Consider the following 12,646-nt stretch of genomic DNA (forward strand, 5'->3'; position numbering starts at 1 on the left):
TGTGTGTGTGTGAGAGAGAAATGAATGGGGGCCTGGGGAGGAAGTCACTACACTTGGGGAGGGAGAGCAGAGTCATCCACGGTGAGGCAGCAACTAGCTCAGCTTTTTCCTTTTACTTTTTTTTTTCATGATGAGAGTGGGGAGGCTGTGCCTCACTTGACTGCACGTCACTGGACGTCACTGGACGTCACTGGACGTCACTGGACGTCACTGGACGTCACTGGACTCTTATCCACCTGCTCTCTGTAATTCAAGCTCACTTGTGAACTGAAAGCAGCTGGGGCCTGTTAATCTCAAAGTAAAATCCTTAGCATGAACATACCCCATTTTCAGAAAATGCTCTGCTTCATTCCCCTCTGATTTGAAGTGTGAGATCCAGAGAGCTATACATGAAGCATTTATTCCTTTGTTCTTTTGAAACTTATCAGAGCTGACTTCTTAAATTCTGTAAGACATGACCTCACTACTTCTTTATTTAAACTATGTTGTATTCTTTGGCGTAAAAAACTCCCATAATAAACTCTACTCATTTTCCGGTGGACTCGAGGGAGGGGTCACCTGAGGGTTTTATCACAGCCTGATTGGTCCATAGACTGAGAGAAAATTCTTAAATGCTCCTTCCTTCCCATTGGCTCTCAGTTTCCTCAGTCTTTTGGTGCAAGCACTGTGTTTGATTTTGGTAGGAACTTTAATCGATTTAAATTATTTTTATTGGATTGTAATTGGATATTCTAAATTATAGGCTGCGACCCCAGGGACAGTCCCCTCTGTCTCGGGCGGTTTTGGAGGGCCCCGTGGGGCATTTCCCTCCCCCTCCGCAGGCCAGGAGTCCTGAACTGGTCCCTGGGCTGCGGGGGTGTCATTCTCCGAAGCGCAGCCTCAAGGAGCTTGTAAGCCCTGCCTGGCGCTGGAGAAGCGCACGAAGAGCTCCATTTGCACGCCGCTGCCTTCGTTGCCTCGCGCTGACTGTCCCGGCTTATTGCGGACCACGGAGGTGCTTAGAGCCTCGTTTCCAGCAGTAAGGGCTCCAGCAGAAGGAACGCGAGCCGCAGCAATTTAAAACACAAGCCGCGGCCGCTTATTTATCAAGAGAAAGTTCTGGTGGCCATTTTAGAGCTCCGGTGGCCATTTTGAAGAGCGCCACGTGTGCAGGCCATTAGCAGCCGCGTGGGCCTCACAGTCTCACTCAGCGGCAAGAGGGCTCACGCAGCAGGGCAGAGCGGCAGGAGGCTTCCTCGGATACTGACAACAGAAGGTGTCTCTGCACCTGGCACGTGAGTGAGGCGATGGCAGCTCAAGCTGATCCTTCTCAGGCCCATGAGGAGGTGCCTATGGAGGTTGGAGAGTCCCAAATGGACAGGCCTAGAACCAGGTCTGAAGCGTCCAAACCCCTGTCTGATCAGCGCCCCTCCAGGGCAGCTACAAAAGACGAATTAAGGAGCCAGAAAGCTTTGGAGAAGACCATTGCCACGGCAGAGAGGCAGGCACAGGCCTCCAGGCCCAGATCTAGATCCAGGTCCCCAGTCAGGCCTCCCTCTGTTCAGTCAGGATCTTCACCCAGGGGGTTCAGTCCCTCTTCTCCTTCAGTATCCCCGGCTAGATCCACCAGGGGCTTCGGGCAAGCTGTGTCTCCTTCTCCCCGTCCCCCCCAGCCTCCCTTACATCTCTTGGTGGGGGGGAGGCAGATCCTTTAGAGGGTTCCTCTAGGTCCTTTCAGCCTGCACCCAGGCTAGCCCCACAGGACCCTGGCCCTCTCCAGACAGATCTTGAGGATTTGGGGCTTTTGCCTGAAAGCATTAAGAGGGTCATTTCGGCAGCCATCACACGTGGCATTACGCAAAGGGACAGGGTTCCCCATTCCAGCAGACTTCTCAGACACCATCTTTCCAGGGCCTCTTCCCCTTCTATAGTCGCCTGTTGTGGCTCCGCAACTGGCAGATGGACATTAAGGCTAAGTGGAGTCTGGCGGCAGCCCCCTATGCGGGCCCCAATCTTTTGGGGGAGGCCCTGGACCCCATCTTAATTGAGAACGAAGATAAGAAGAAGGTCCTTCCTTCCAATGTTAAAAAGACATATTCCAGGCCCACCCCATACCGCAGACCCTCTTATAGGGCCCCTGAGCAGGATCATCAACAGAGATACTCCCCTTTCAGGTCGGACAGGCAATTCTCTCGCCCATACTATCAGGACCGTAACAGGTTCCAAGGTCAATCCAGACGGCCCTTTCGGGGGGGGGGGTGCCCCTTCCGCAGGGGGAAGTGAGTCGAACCCGAGTCTTCCCATAGGCAAGCGCCTGAACCAATACCTCCTTTACAGGCGCTTCAAAATGTCTTCCCTCAGGTCTATCCTCCAGGGCATCCGGCGGGGGGATTATCTGGCCTCGATAGACCTGACCGAGGCCTACCTTCACATCCCCATCCTGCCATCCCATCACAAATACCTAAGGTTCTCTCACGGGGACCTACACTTTCAGTACCGGGCTCTTCCATTCGGCCTGGCCTCAGCTCCTCGCACCTTCACAAAGGTTCTGGCGGCATTGGCTGCTCACTTGCGCTCGATGCCGGTGAGACTCCAATGCTACCTGGACGACGTATTAGTTCAGGCAGGTTCCCTTCCCCAAGCCACCTCCGACCTCCAACTCACCATCCAGTGCCTTCAGTCCCTGGGGTTTTCCGTCAACTTCCCCAAAAGTCATCTCAACCCGTCCACACGCATCTTACGTCTAGGGACAGTCATAGATTCAGTGACAGGGGTAGTCCAGCTCTCCCCAGACCGGCTTGCCAGTCTTTGTCAACTTGTAGTCAAGGTCCGCAAAAGTCGGTCAGTTTCCATCCTAACCTTCTCTCAGCTACTTGGCAAGATGGTCTCCTGCATTGGAATAGTCCCGTGGGCCCGTCTTCACCTACGTCCACTCCAGTGGGCCTTGATTCCATACCGGAAGAGGAGGATGAGCAACTCCCTGCAGACTCTTCAGCTTCCAGCAGCGATCCAAGTGTCCCTCCAGTGGTGGCTTTCCCCGGCCCTGCGTCAGGACAGCGAATTCTGGGAACCAGACAGAGTGACAGTGACGACAGATGCCAGTCTGTTCGGCTGGGGGGCTCTGATAGATGCCAGGATGACACAGGGTCGTTGGACTGCCTCAGATCTCCGCCACAACATCAATTGGCTGGAACTGAAGGCGGCTCGCCTTGCCCTTCAACACTTCAAGGTCTTGGTGAAGGGATGTCATGTGCTGCTTCTGACAGACAATGTTGCCACGAAGGCCCACATAAACCGTCAGGGGGGCACGCACTCCCGGGCCCTCTGGCTGGAGGCGCTGAAATTGGGCGCGTGGGCAGAGAAGCACTTGTCATCTTTGGTGTCAGAGCACATATCAGGGGAGTCCAACCATCAGGTGGACTGGCTGAGCCGAGCGACCCTCGACAACGGCGAATGGCAGCTCCATCCACAGTTGTTCCAGAAGATATGCCTGAGTTTCGACACCCCGCAGGTGGACTTGTTTGCCACCCCACTCAATGTTCAGCTCCCGAGGTTCTTCTCCCGATTCCAGAACCGGTTGGCGGAGAGAACGGACGCCCTCAGGAGCAGATGGCCTTGGGGCCTCCTTTATGCCTTCCCTCCCATTCCCCTTATCCCAGGGACCATCAGGAAGGTAGTGTCAGAGAGGGCCCATGTCATCTTACTGGCCCCCTATTGGCCCAGGAGACCATGGTTTGCGGACCTGGTGCAACTTTCAGTTTCCCATCCATGGAGGATCCCTCAGGAGGAGATCGTCTTATGCCAGGGGGGTCCTGATCCACCCAGAGCCCCAGTGGCTCCACCTGACCGCCTGGCACTTGAACAGCAACTCATGAGAGGAGCCCACCTGTCCACCAAGGTCATAGAGATCTTGGAGGCCGCCAGGCGTCCATCCACCACCAGGATCTATAATTCCACCTGGTCGGCCTTTGTCAGGTGGTGTGTCCCGCTAGGTCTTGATCCGACCAAGGCCTCGGTGGCTAACATCCTAGACTTACTTCAAAAGGGGTTGGATAGCGACTTGGCTCTAAACACCCTGCACAGGCAGGTAGCCGCTTTAGCCACTGTCCGGGGGGGGAGGGCTCCCATTCCTTCTCCCACTCCCATCTGATCAAGCGGTTCCTCAAGGGGGCAGCGAACCTCAGGCCCCCTCCGGTTCACAGGTTTCCCACCTGGGACCTCCCCCTGGTACTCAGAGCCCTCACGGGTCCCCCGTTTGAACCCATCCGGACGGTTCATCTGTGACTGCTGACCTTAAAGATGGCATTCCTAGTGGCCATCACGTCAGCCAGACGTATCTCGGAACTGGGTGCCCTGTCCTCCAGGGATGATCTTTGCATATTTCATCTAGATAGGGTGGTCCTTCGGCTTGATCCCACCTTTCTGCCCAAGGTGAACACCCCGTTTCACAGGGCTCAGGAAATCATTCTCCCAAATTTTTGCCCGGCCCCTTCCCACGAAAGGGAGCGACTCTGGCACTGATTGGATGTCCGATGCGCGCTGCGCATCTACCTTAGACGAACGGAGGGGGTGCGAAGGTCAGAGGCCTTTGTTTCCTTTCAACCGGGGTCACTAGGAGCTAGGGCAGCAATGGCGAACCTTTTTGGGCTCCCGTGCCAAAAGCGGGGGGAGCGCAGGGGGGGTCGTACGCAGGTGTGCCATAACCATAATGCTATGCGCATGACCCCCCGTTGCGCATGCACGGAAACACGCCCTGCACATGCGTGTGACCCCTCCCTTTTGGCAAGCGATAGACCCGTTTTTCACCCTCCCCAGGCTCGAGAAGCTTTCAAGGAGCTTGAGGAGGGTGAAAACAGCCTCCCCCACCCTCCCGAGGCTCTTTGCTGTCTCTCGGACTGCACTGGGGGAGAAGCATTTGCAATTGGTGTCTGCCCCGCCCACCTCCCCCACGGCAGCTTCTCCTTCTTCTGGCTGCTCCAGCATCCCAGCCAGAAGCAGCACTGTGACAGCCACTGGGGATGAGGGGGCAGCGGTGGCAAGCATGGACAAGCCCTCCCCACACGAGCAGGCTGCTTGCACGGCTCTAGCCCGCGGCTCTAATAAAGATCTGCAGTCCGGAGCGCTGCTACTTCCAGCCGGGATATATTCTGCCAGACCCTTGGCGGCATCTTTATGTGGGTAGCTCGCCTCCCTGCCAGCAGCTCATCCAGCGTCCCGGCTGGAAGCAGCAGCGCAACAGCTGCTGTTACCAGGGGGGAAGGGGTGGCGGTGGAGAGAACGGGCGAACACCGCCCCTTCATCCTCTCCCCAACAGCGGCTGTTGCGCTTCTGCTTCCAGCCGGGATGCTGGCAGAGAGGAGAGCTACCCGCATAAAGACACCACCGAGGGTCTGGCAGAATATATCCCGGCTGGAAGAAGCAGCGCAACAGCAAAGGAGTAGCGATTGCAAGGACGGGCGGTCTCAGGCGTCCCTCCCTCCCCTCCCCTCCCCCCTGCCTGAGCAGACTTCTTCAGAGCTCCAGCCTGCAGCTCTGATGAGGATCCACGGTCTGGAGCGCTGCCGCTTCCAGCCGGGATATATTCTGCCAGACCCTCGGCGGCATCTTTATGCAGGTAGCTCGCCTCCCCGCCAGCAGCTCCTCCGCCAGCATCCCGGCTGGAAGCGAAAGTGCAACAGCCGCTGTTGGGGAAGAGACAAAGGGGCGGCGGTCGCCCGTTCTCGCCACCGCCACCCCTTCGCCCCTGGTAACGGTGACTGTTGTGCTGCTGCTTCCAGTCAGTGGCTGCCCGGTTGCTTCTATGCAAGAAGCCCACTCACACGGGGGAGGGAGGGAAGCCCCGACCACAACTCTACTAAGAAGCGATAGCCAGGAACCCCTCTCTGTGTCTTTGGGCATTTTGCTCTTCCTGTTGCTGGTTTTTGGTGTGCATGCGTGCCAGGAACCAGATCACCAAATGGCCGACACGCAGGTGCACCCTGGAAACAAAAAGATCATTTTCCTAGCGCGCGCATGCGCACCGGGCGGCTCCACTTCTGCTTTCTGGCACGCCAATGCGTGTCAAGACCAGCTGGCTGCTGCGCCTGAACCCGGAAGAGGAACTGGAGATGGCTCCGCGTGCCAGGAGAAATGGCTCTGCGTGCCACAGGTTCGCCATCACGGAGCTAGGGTGTCCTCGGTGGCTACGTCAGGCCATAGTGTCGGCCTACGAGGCTTCAGGCCAGGTTCCCCCGGCAGGCATCACGGCCCATTCGACTCGAAGCGCGGCTACCACGGCAGAATGGGCCACCAGGGCCCCATTCGAGGACATTTGTCGGGCAGCCACGTGGGCTTCCCCGACCCCTTTCATCCGTCACTACCGTTTGGACTCCTTTGCCTCTGCGGAGGCGTCCTTTGGTCGTAGGGTCCTGCAGAGGGTGGTGGCTGACCCTCGCCCGGGGCCTTAGTTTCCCTCCCTGGGACTTAGCTTGGGTATGTCCCTCAGGTGACCCCTCCCTCGAGTTCACCGGAAAAAGAACGTTGGTCTTACCTGAACGTGTCTTTTCGGTGGATGAGAGGGAGGGGTCACTTTTCCCACCCTAGACAGTTAGAGTAGGACCTGGGGAGGGCCGGGAGGTTCCCGGGTCTTCTTGTGCTTCCTTTGTACAGATGCAGTACCTTGCCTTCGTGGAAACTGGGAGCCAATGGGAAGGAAGGAGCATTTAAGAATTTTCTCTCAGTCTATGGACCAATCAGGCTGTGATAAAACCCTCAGGTGACCCCTCCCTCTCATCCACCGAAAAGACACGTTCAGGTAAGACCAACATTCTTTTTCTGCCCTTGAAGTTGTAATCTAAAAATACACAGAGAAAAGGAAATGAGAAGCAAAAATGCTTCTTAATTTATACGTAATATTTTATGGTTCCTAGAACAGAGACTGGTATGATGAAAATGGATTATTCAGAGAACCTCAATGATGCTTTCTTTCTCTTTACAGAAAAGAACAAATACAGGTAGTCCTTGACTTAAAATTCATTTAGCGATCGTTTGAAGTTACAACGGCACTAAAAAAAAGTTACTTTTATAATCATTTTTCACACTTATCACCGTTACAGCATCCCCATGGCCCTGTGATTTACATTTGGATGCTTGACAACTAGTTCATATTCATGACAGTTGCAATGTCCCATGGTTATGTGATCCCCTTTTGCAACCTTCTGATAAGCAAAGTTAACAACCATGTGACTAACTTAACAACTGCATTGATTCACTTAACAAATTTGGCAAGAAAAGTCGTAAAATGGGGCAAATTCACTTAACAAATTTCTCACTTAGTAACAGGTTTTGGGCTCAATTGTGCTTGTAAATCAAGGACTACTTGTGTTCCTGCTGTTATTTCCCAAGGGTAGTTGATTCTAAGGCCGTTTGCAAAGAAGGTATCCAAACCCCAACAATTAGTGACAGTAATGCGTGAAGGTGGTAGTTTCTGATATTTGTTGCCACTTTAGTAATATTGGTTATCTTTCCTCAACTTGGAGGAGTAAAGCAATAGACTTCCCTTTTAAATACTGTTAGGGAAATTTGCTATAACTTATTTCTAAACAAAAATGGCTTCTCTATGTTCTCTATGTGTGAATTTTAAGTATATGGGAATCATTTTATTAATCTGTTTTCATCCTTAGTACATTGGAAATACATTGGGCTCTTAAAATTGTTCCAGTGGTGTTATACATTTCAATATAGACACTTTTCCCCTTTGAATTTCCTTTTTTCTCCTCAGTCATTATCTTTGTACTTTTCAATGTTGAGCATGGGGAACAGACAAAGAGCCAGATTCCAGCAGTACTGTTTATTCAAGATAAGAACATACTATAAACCAACATGCAGCTTCCGGCTGACAGCCCCTTTTATGGGAAGCTGTCAGCCATTAACCAATAACTTTAAAATACACCCCACACTTCCATGGCAGAGGAAAAGCCTCTGCTCGTGCCTGCGCGAACATAACACCCCTTCCCAACCGCACAATGTTCCATTAACTTCGTACTACACAAACATAAATCGTCCAGATACATTGGTCTAAGATGGCTTCGTGTCGACTTGCAGCTCCTGTATTTCTATCAGGCCCCCACCCGTCGAGTGCATCCTCAACGCTTCTCCGACTACATCAGATGGATTACTAATACTCTCCGGGGCCTCCAGCTGGACATATCCCTCAGCCAGAGATGAAGAGCGAGACGGACTTCGTGGCAGTGGACACTCAATAACAGGTGTTTCATTCTGCACTGGACTCTGCCCTTCCGATACCATTTCACTGCATTGTCGCCCCTCTCGCTCTTCTGGATCCCCACCCCGGTTCGCGTTTTCCAGCTCCCTAGCAGCTGTCCCCATCGCATGGCTCTGAAGCTGGTCAATATATCAATGCCACAGTCATCCATCCTCGAGCTCCACCCGATATGAATGGGGACCCATGACTTCTGTGATATGTGCAGGCACCCATAGGGGTTGACCGGTATAATTCCAGGCATATACTTGGTCACCTTGCTCAAATGTTTTCATCATATTTTCCCAGTCTGAAAGGGTTTCTCTCAAATAATCTGGATGTATTCTGTCTAAATTTGTTCTCAAGCGGCGACCCATAAGTAATTTGGCTGGGCTCCTGCCGGTGGCTACACAAGGAGTGACGTGTTGGTTGAAAAAATACTCCTAATGGTCCCTGGGGCCCATTCAAGTCAACACCTCTTTTGTCGTTCACACAATTCTTTCCCCCTGCCCATTACTTGCGGGGTGAAATGGCGCGACAAGGGAGTGACGTATTACTTGATTTTCTAGGAATACCTTGAATGCAGTTGCTGTAAATTGTGGCCCATTGTCCGATACCAACACATCCGGCAACCCATGTGTTGCAAACATTTTGTTTAGTACCCTGGTAACGACGTCCATTGTAGTTGACCTCATCATGGCCATCTCCAGCCATTTGGAATTTGTGTCGACAATTAGATAAGACATTCCATTTATCGGCCTCGTAAAATGGATGTGAATTCTAGACCAGAGGCCTTTTGGTGTTTCCCAGTCCCGTGGTGGTGCTGAAGGAGGTGCCGGTCTCAATTCCTGGCATGCTTGGCACAACGCTACCCACTCTACGATATCTCTATATTTGGCCACCACAGATAGCTACGAGCCAACACCTTCATCCTTACGATCCTGGGGTGGCCTTCATGTGGAGTCTGTAGCAGTGATTTTCTTAGCCTTGAGTGTATCACTACCCTGTTCCCCCACAACAGGCAACCCTTTTGCACAGAACATTTGTATTGCCTTGCACGGAATGGCTTAAACTCTACACTTCCTGTCCCTTTAGGCCATCCCCTCCACACCCAGTTTAATACTTGTATGATCATTTGATCTTTTCTTGACTGGGTTGCCACTTCCGCGGCTGTAACAAGTTCGGACGGCATAGTCTCTCAGCAATACCGATGCTGCTGGAGCCGGATCCTCCACTAGATTTGGTAGTAGACAACGGCTTAGACCGTCAGCATGGCCCAGTTCCATGCCAGGTCGATGTATAAGTCGATAGTTATATGCTGCTAAAAACTCCGTCCAGCATGTCATCCTTAGGGACAGGACCTGCAGTGTTTGCCGGTCCCCCGCAATTAGTCCCAGCAGCTGCTTATGATCTGTTACTAAATCGAATTTCCTTCCATAAACATATTCTTGGAATTGCTTAATACCAGCAACCGCAGCCAACTCCTCTTTATCAAGTTGGCTGTAGTTCCTCTCGGCTGATGATAGCGTCCTAGAAAAGAATGCTATTGGAGCCTCACAATTGTCTGGAAGGCGATGACTTAAAACTCCCCCGACTCCAAATGGGGATGCATCACATGGCAGGACTAACGGCAGGCGTTTATTATATTGGACTAGGAAATTAACTTCTTCGGCCCCACAAATGCGGCCGCTTCTCTGCACCCCCAAACTCACGGAGTCTTTTTCCCTAACAGCCGGTGTAGTGGTTCAGCGACAGATGCCTTCTGTCACAAAAACACTATAGAAATTGGAAAATGGCCTGGAGTTCCATCTTATTCTTTGGTGTTGGAGCAGCATGTATTGCTTGAACTTTCTCTTTGGTGGGGTGCAATCCGGACGCATCGACCAGGTATCCCAGAAACTCGACTTGATTTATTGCTACTTTACACTTTTCTTCCTTTACCTTTAGCCCAGCCTCTTGGAATCTTTGTAACACTAGTCGTAGTCGTTCAAATAGTTCAGGTTTACTGGCAGCGGATATGAGCACATCATCAAAATAGGGGACAACTCCAGAGATGCCTTGTAACAAACGTTCCATCAGGCTTTGGAACAAACCTGGGGCCATGCTTACCCCAAACTGTAGGTGATGAAAACGGAATGCCCCCCAATGCGTTATAATGGTTGGGCTTCAGCAGTGGTGTTGTCCACGGGAAGCTGTTGATAAGTTTGGGCAAGATCTAACTTTGGGAAGATCTTACACACACACACACACACAGAGCGAATGTAACAAGTGCTGCACCACTAGTAATGGGTATGCGTTTTGTTGAAGAGCCCTATTCAGAGTACATTTATAATCCCCACAAATCCGGACCGACCTGTCTGGTTTCACTGGCGTCACAATAGGGGTTTCCCACTTCGTGTGGTCCACCGGTTCCAGTATGCCTTATTGAATCAATTTATCCAGTTGTTCATCAACCTTGAGCTTTAATGCAAACAGCACCTTCCTCAGTTTCATTCTTATTGGTGCCACTTAAGGATCGAAACTGAAGGATATCGGGGTACACCTATATTCTCCCAACCTCCCGTTGAACACTTTGGTGAACTCTTTACTCAACTCTAATGGTCTCCCCCAGGATTTTGTGAACCCCAGTAATACCTAAACCCAAAGCCACAAATCAATCCAGTCCCAGTGAGCCTTCTACGACAACCAATTTATTTCTTTATATTCTATGTAGAATGTTCCACTTCCCTTGATAGGGATGTTATTTTCCTGATAATCTCTCAAACGGATATGGCTTCGCGTAAACTTCCGCTCGGCTCCGTGTGGCACCAATATCTGTAGGGTCTGCCAGGATACAATTATTGTTGCCAACCCTGTATCAACTTCCATCTCTCAGGGTGATCCCACAATACAGATGGTAATGTAAATTTTACTACTTCCCAGAATCCTAGTTTGATTGCTCATCCTGTCTAAACGACAGGTATCTGTATTAATAATACAGTAATAGCCAAAAGCCAACATGGGTTTATCAAAAACAGATCATGCTAGACTAATCTTATTGCATTCTTTGACAAAGTGACAAAATTAGTTGACCAGAGGAATGCCGTCAATATAATTTACTTGTACTTCAGCAAGGTATTTGATAAAGTAGACCACAACCTACTACTAGATAAAGTAGAAAAATGTGGGTTGGACAGCATCACCACCAGATGGATTCGTAACTGGCTGACCAACCACACTCAACGTGTAGTCTTCAATGGAACTGCATCTACATGGAGGGAAGTATGCAGTGGAGTACCCCAAGGCTCTGTTTTAGGCCCAGTACTCTTCAACATCTTCATCAGTGATTTGGATGAGGGAATAAATGGGGAACTCATCAAATTTGCAGATGACACCAAGCTGGCAGGAATAGCCAACACTCCAGAAGATAGGCTTAAGATATAGAAGGATCTTGACAAACTTGAACATTGGGCACTATCTAATAAAATGAAATTCAATGGTGAAAAGAGTAAGGTTCTTCATTTAGGCAAGAAAAACGAAATGCACAGGTACAGTATAGGTGGTACCTTGCTCAATAGTAGTAACTATTGGTGGACAACCATTTAAAAATGAGCCAGCAGTGTGCAGCAGCTGCCAAAAAAGCCAACACAGTTCTAGGCTACATGAACAGAGGGATAGAATGAAGATCACGTGAAGTGTTAATACCACTTTAGAATGCCTTGGTAAGGCCACACTTGGAATACTGCATTCAGTTTTGGTCGCCACGATGTAGAAAAGATGTGGAGACTCTAGAAAGAGTGCAGAGAAGAGCAACAAAGATGATTAGGGGACTGGAGACTAAAACATGAAGAACGGTTGCAGGAACTGGGTATGTCTAGTTTAATGAAAAGAAGGACTAGGGGAGACATGATAGCAGTGTTCCAATATCTCAGGGGTTGCCACAAAGAAGAGGGAGTCAGAACTATTTTCCAAAGCACCTGAGGGTAGAACAAGAAGCAATGGGTGGAAACTATTCAAGGAGAGAAGCAACTTAGAACTGAGGAGACATTTCCTGACAGAACAATTAATCAGTGGAACAGCTTGCCTCCAGAAGTTGTGAATGCCCCAACACTGGAAGTCTTTAAGAAGATGTTGGATAGCCATTTGTCTGAAACGGTATAAGGTTTCCTGCCTAGGCAGGGGGTTGGACTAGAAGACCTCCAAGGTCCCTTCCAACTCTGCTATTGTATTGTAATAGTAAAACACTTGTCCTCTGGCCCTGCTTCCCCCCAATGTTACGAATTGGAGTCTGTCCTGTTGGGGCGGCAGGCAATGCAGCACAGCAAACTTGCGCTAGATGAGCCTTCTTCCCACACCGTCTGCAAATAGTATTTTTATGGCGACATGTAGCTCTTGGGTGGTTTCTGCCACAACCTATGCACGAGGACAGCTTCCAATCCTTGGTCAATC

At 50.8% G+C, this 12,646-nt stretch overlaps 1 protein-coding gene across 10 annotated transcripts in view; it reads left to right on the forward strand.

Annotated features, from left to right (window-relative positions):
- LOC309400672 (uncharacterized protein) overlaps positions 1 to 12,646 on the forward strand; it is a gene marked incomplete at its 3' end in the record, with an annotated part of 60,887 nt that overhangs the window by 28,835 nt on the left and 19,406 nt on the right. For 6 of the 10 annotated variants that reach the window (XM_081969259.1, XM_081969261.1, XM_081969255.1 and 3 more), the window contains one exon: positions 9,951 to 10,105. The exons of 3 other annotated variants lie outside the window; for them this stretch is intronic. In XM_081969259.1, the coding sequence (XP_081825385.1) occupies positions 9,951 to 10,105 (155 nt within the window). Of the gene's footprint in view, positions 1 to 8,061; positions 8,226 to 9,950; positions 10,106 to 12,646 lie in introns of all 10 variants that reach the window. One more of the 10 variants, XR_014176690.1, reaches the window with a different exon arrangement.

The sequence above is a fragment of the Natrix helvetica genome, assembly GCF_964273705.1.
Source record: "Natrix helvetica genome assembly, chromosome: W".
Taxonomy (NCBI): Eukaryota; Metazoa; Chordata; class Lepidosauria; order Squamata; family Natricidae; genus Natrix; species Natrix helvetica.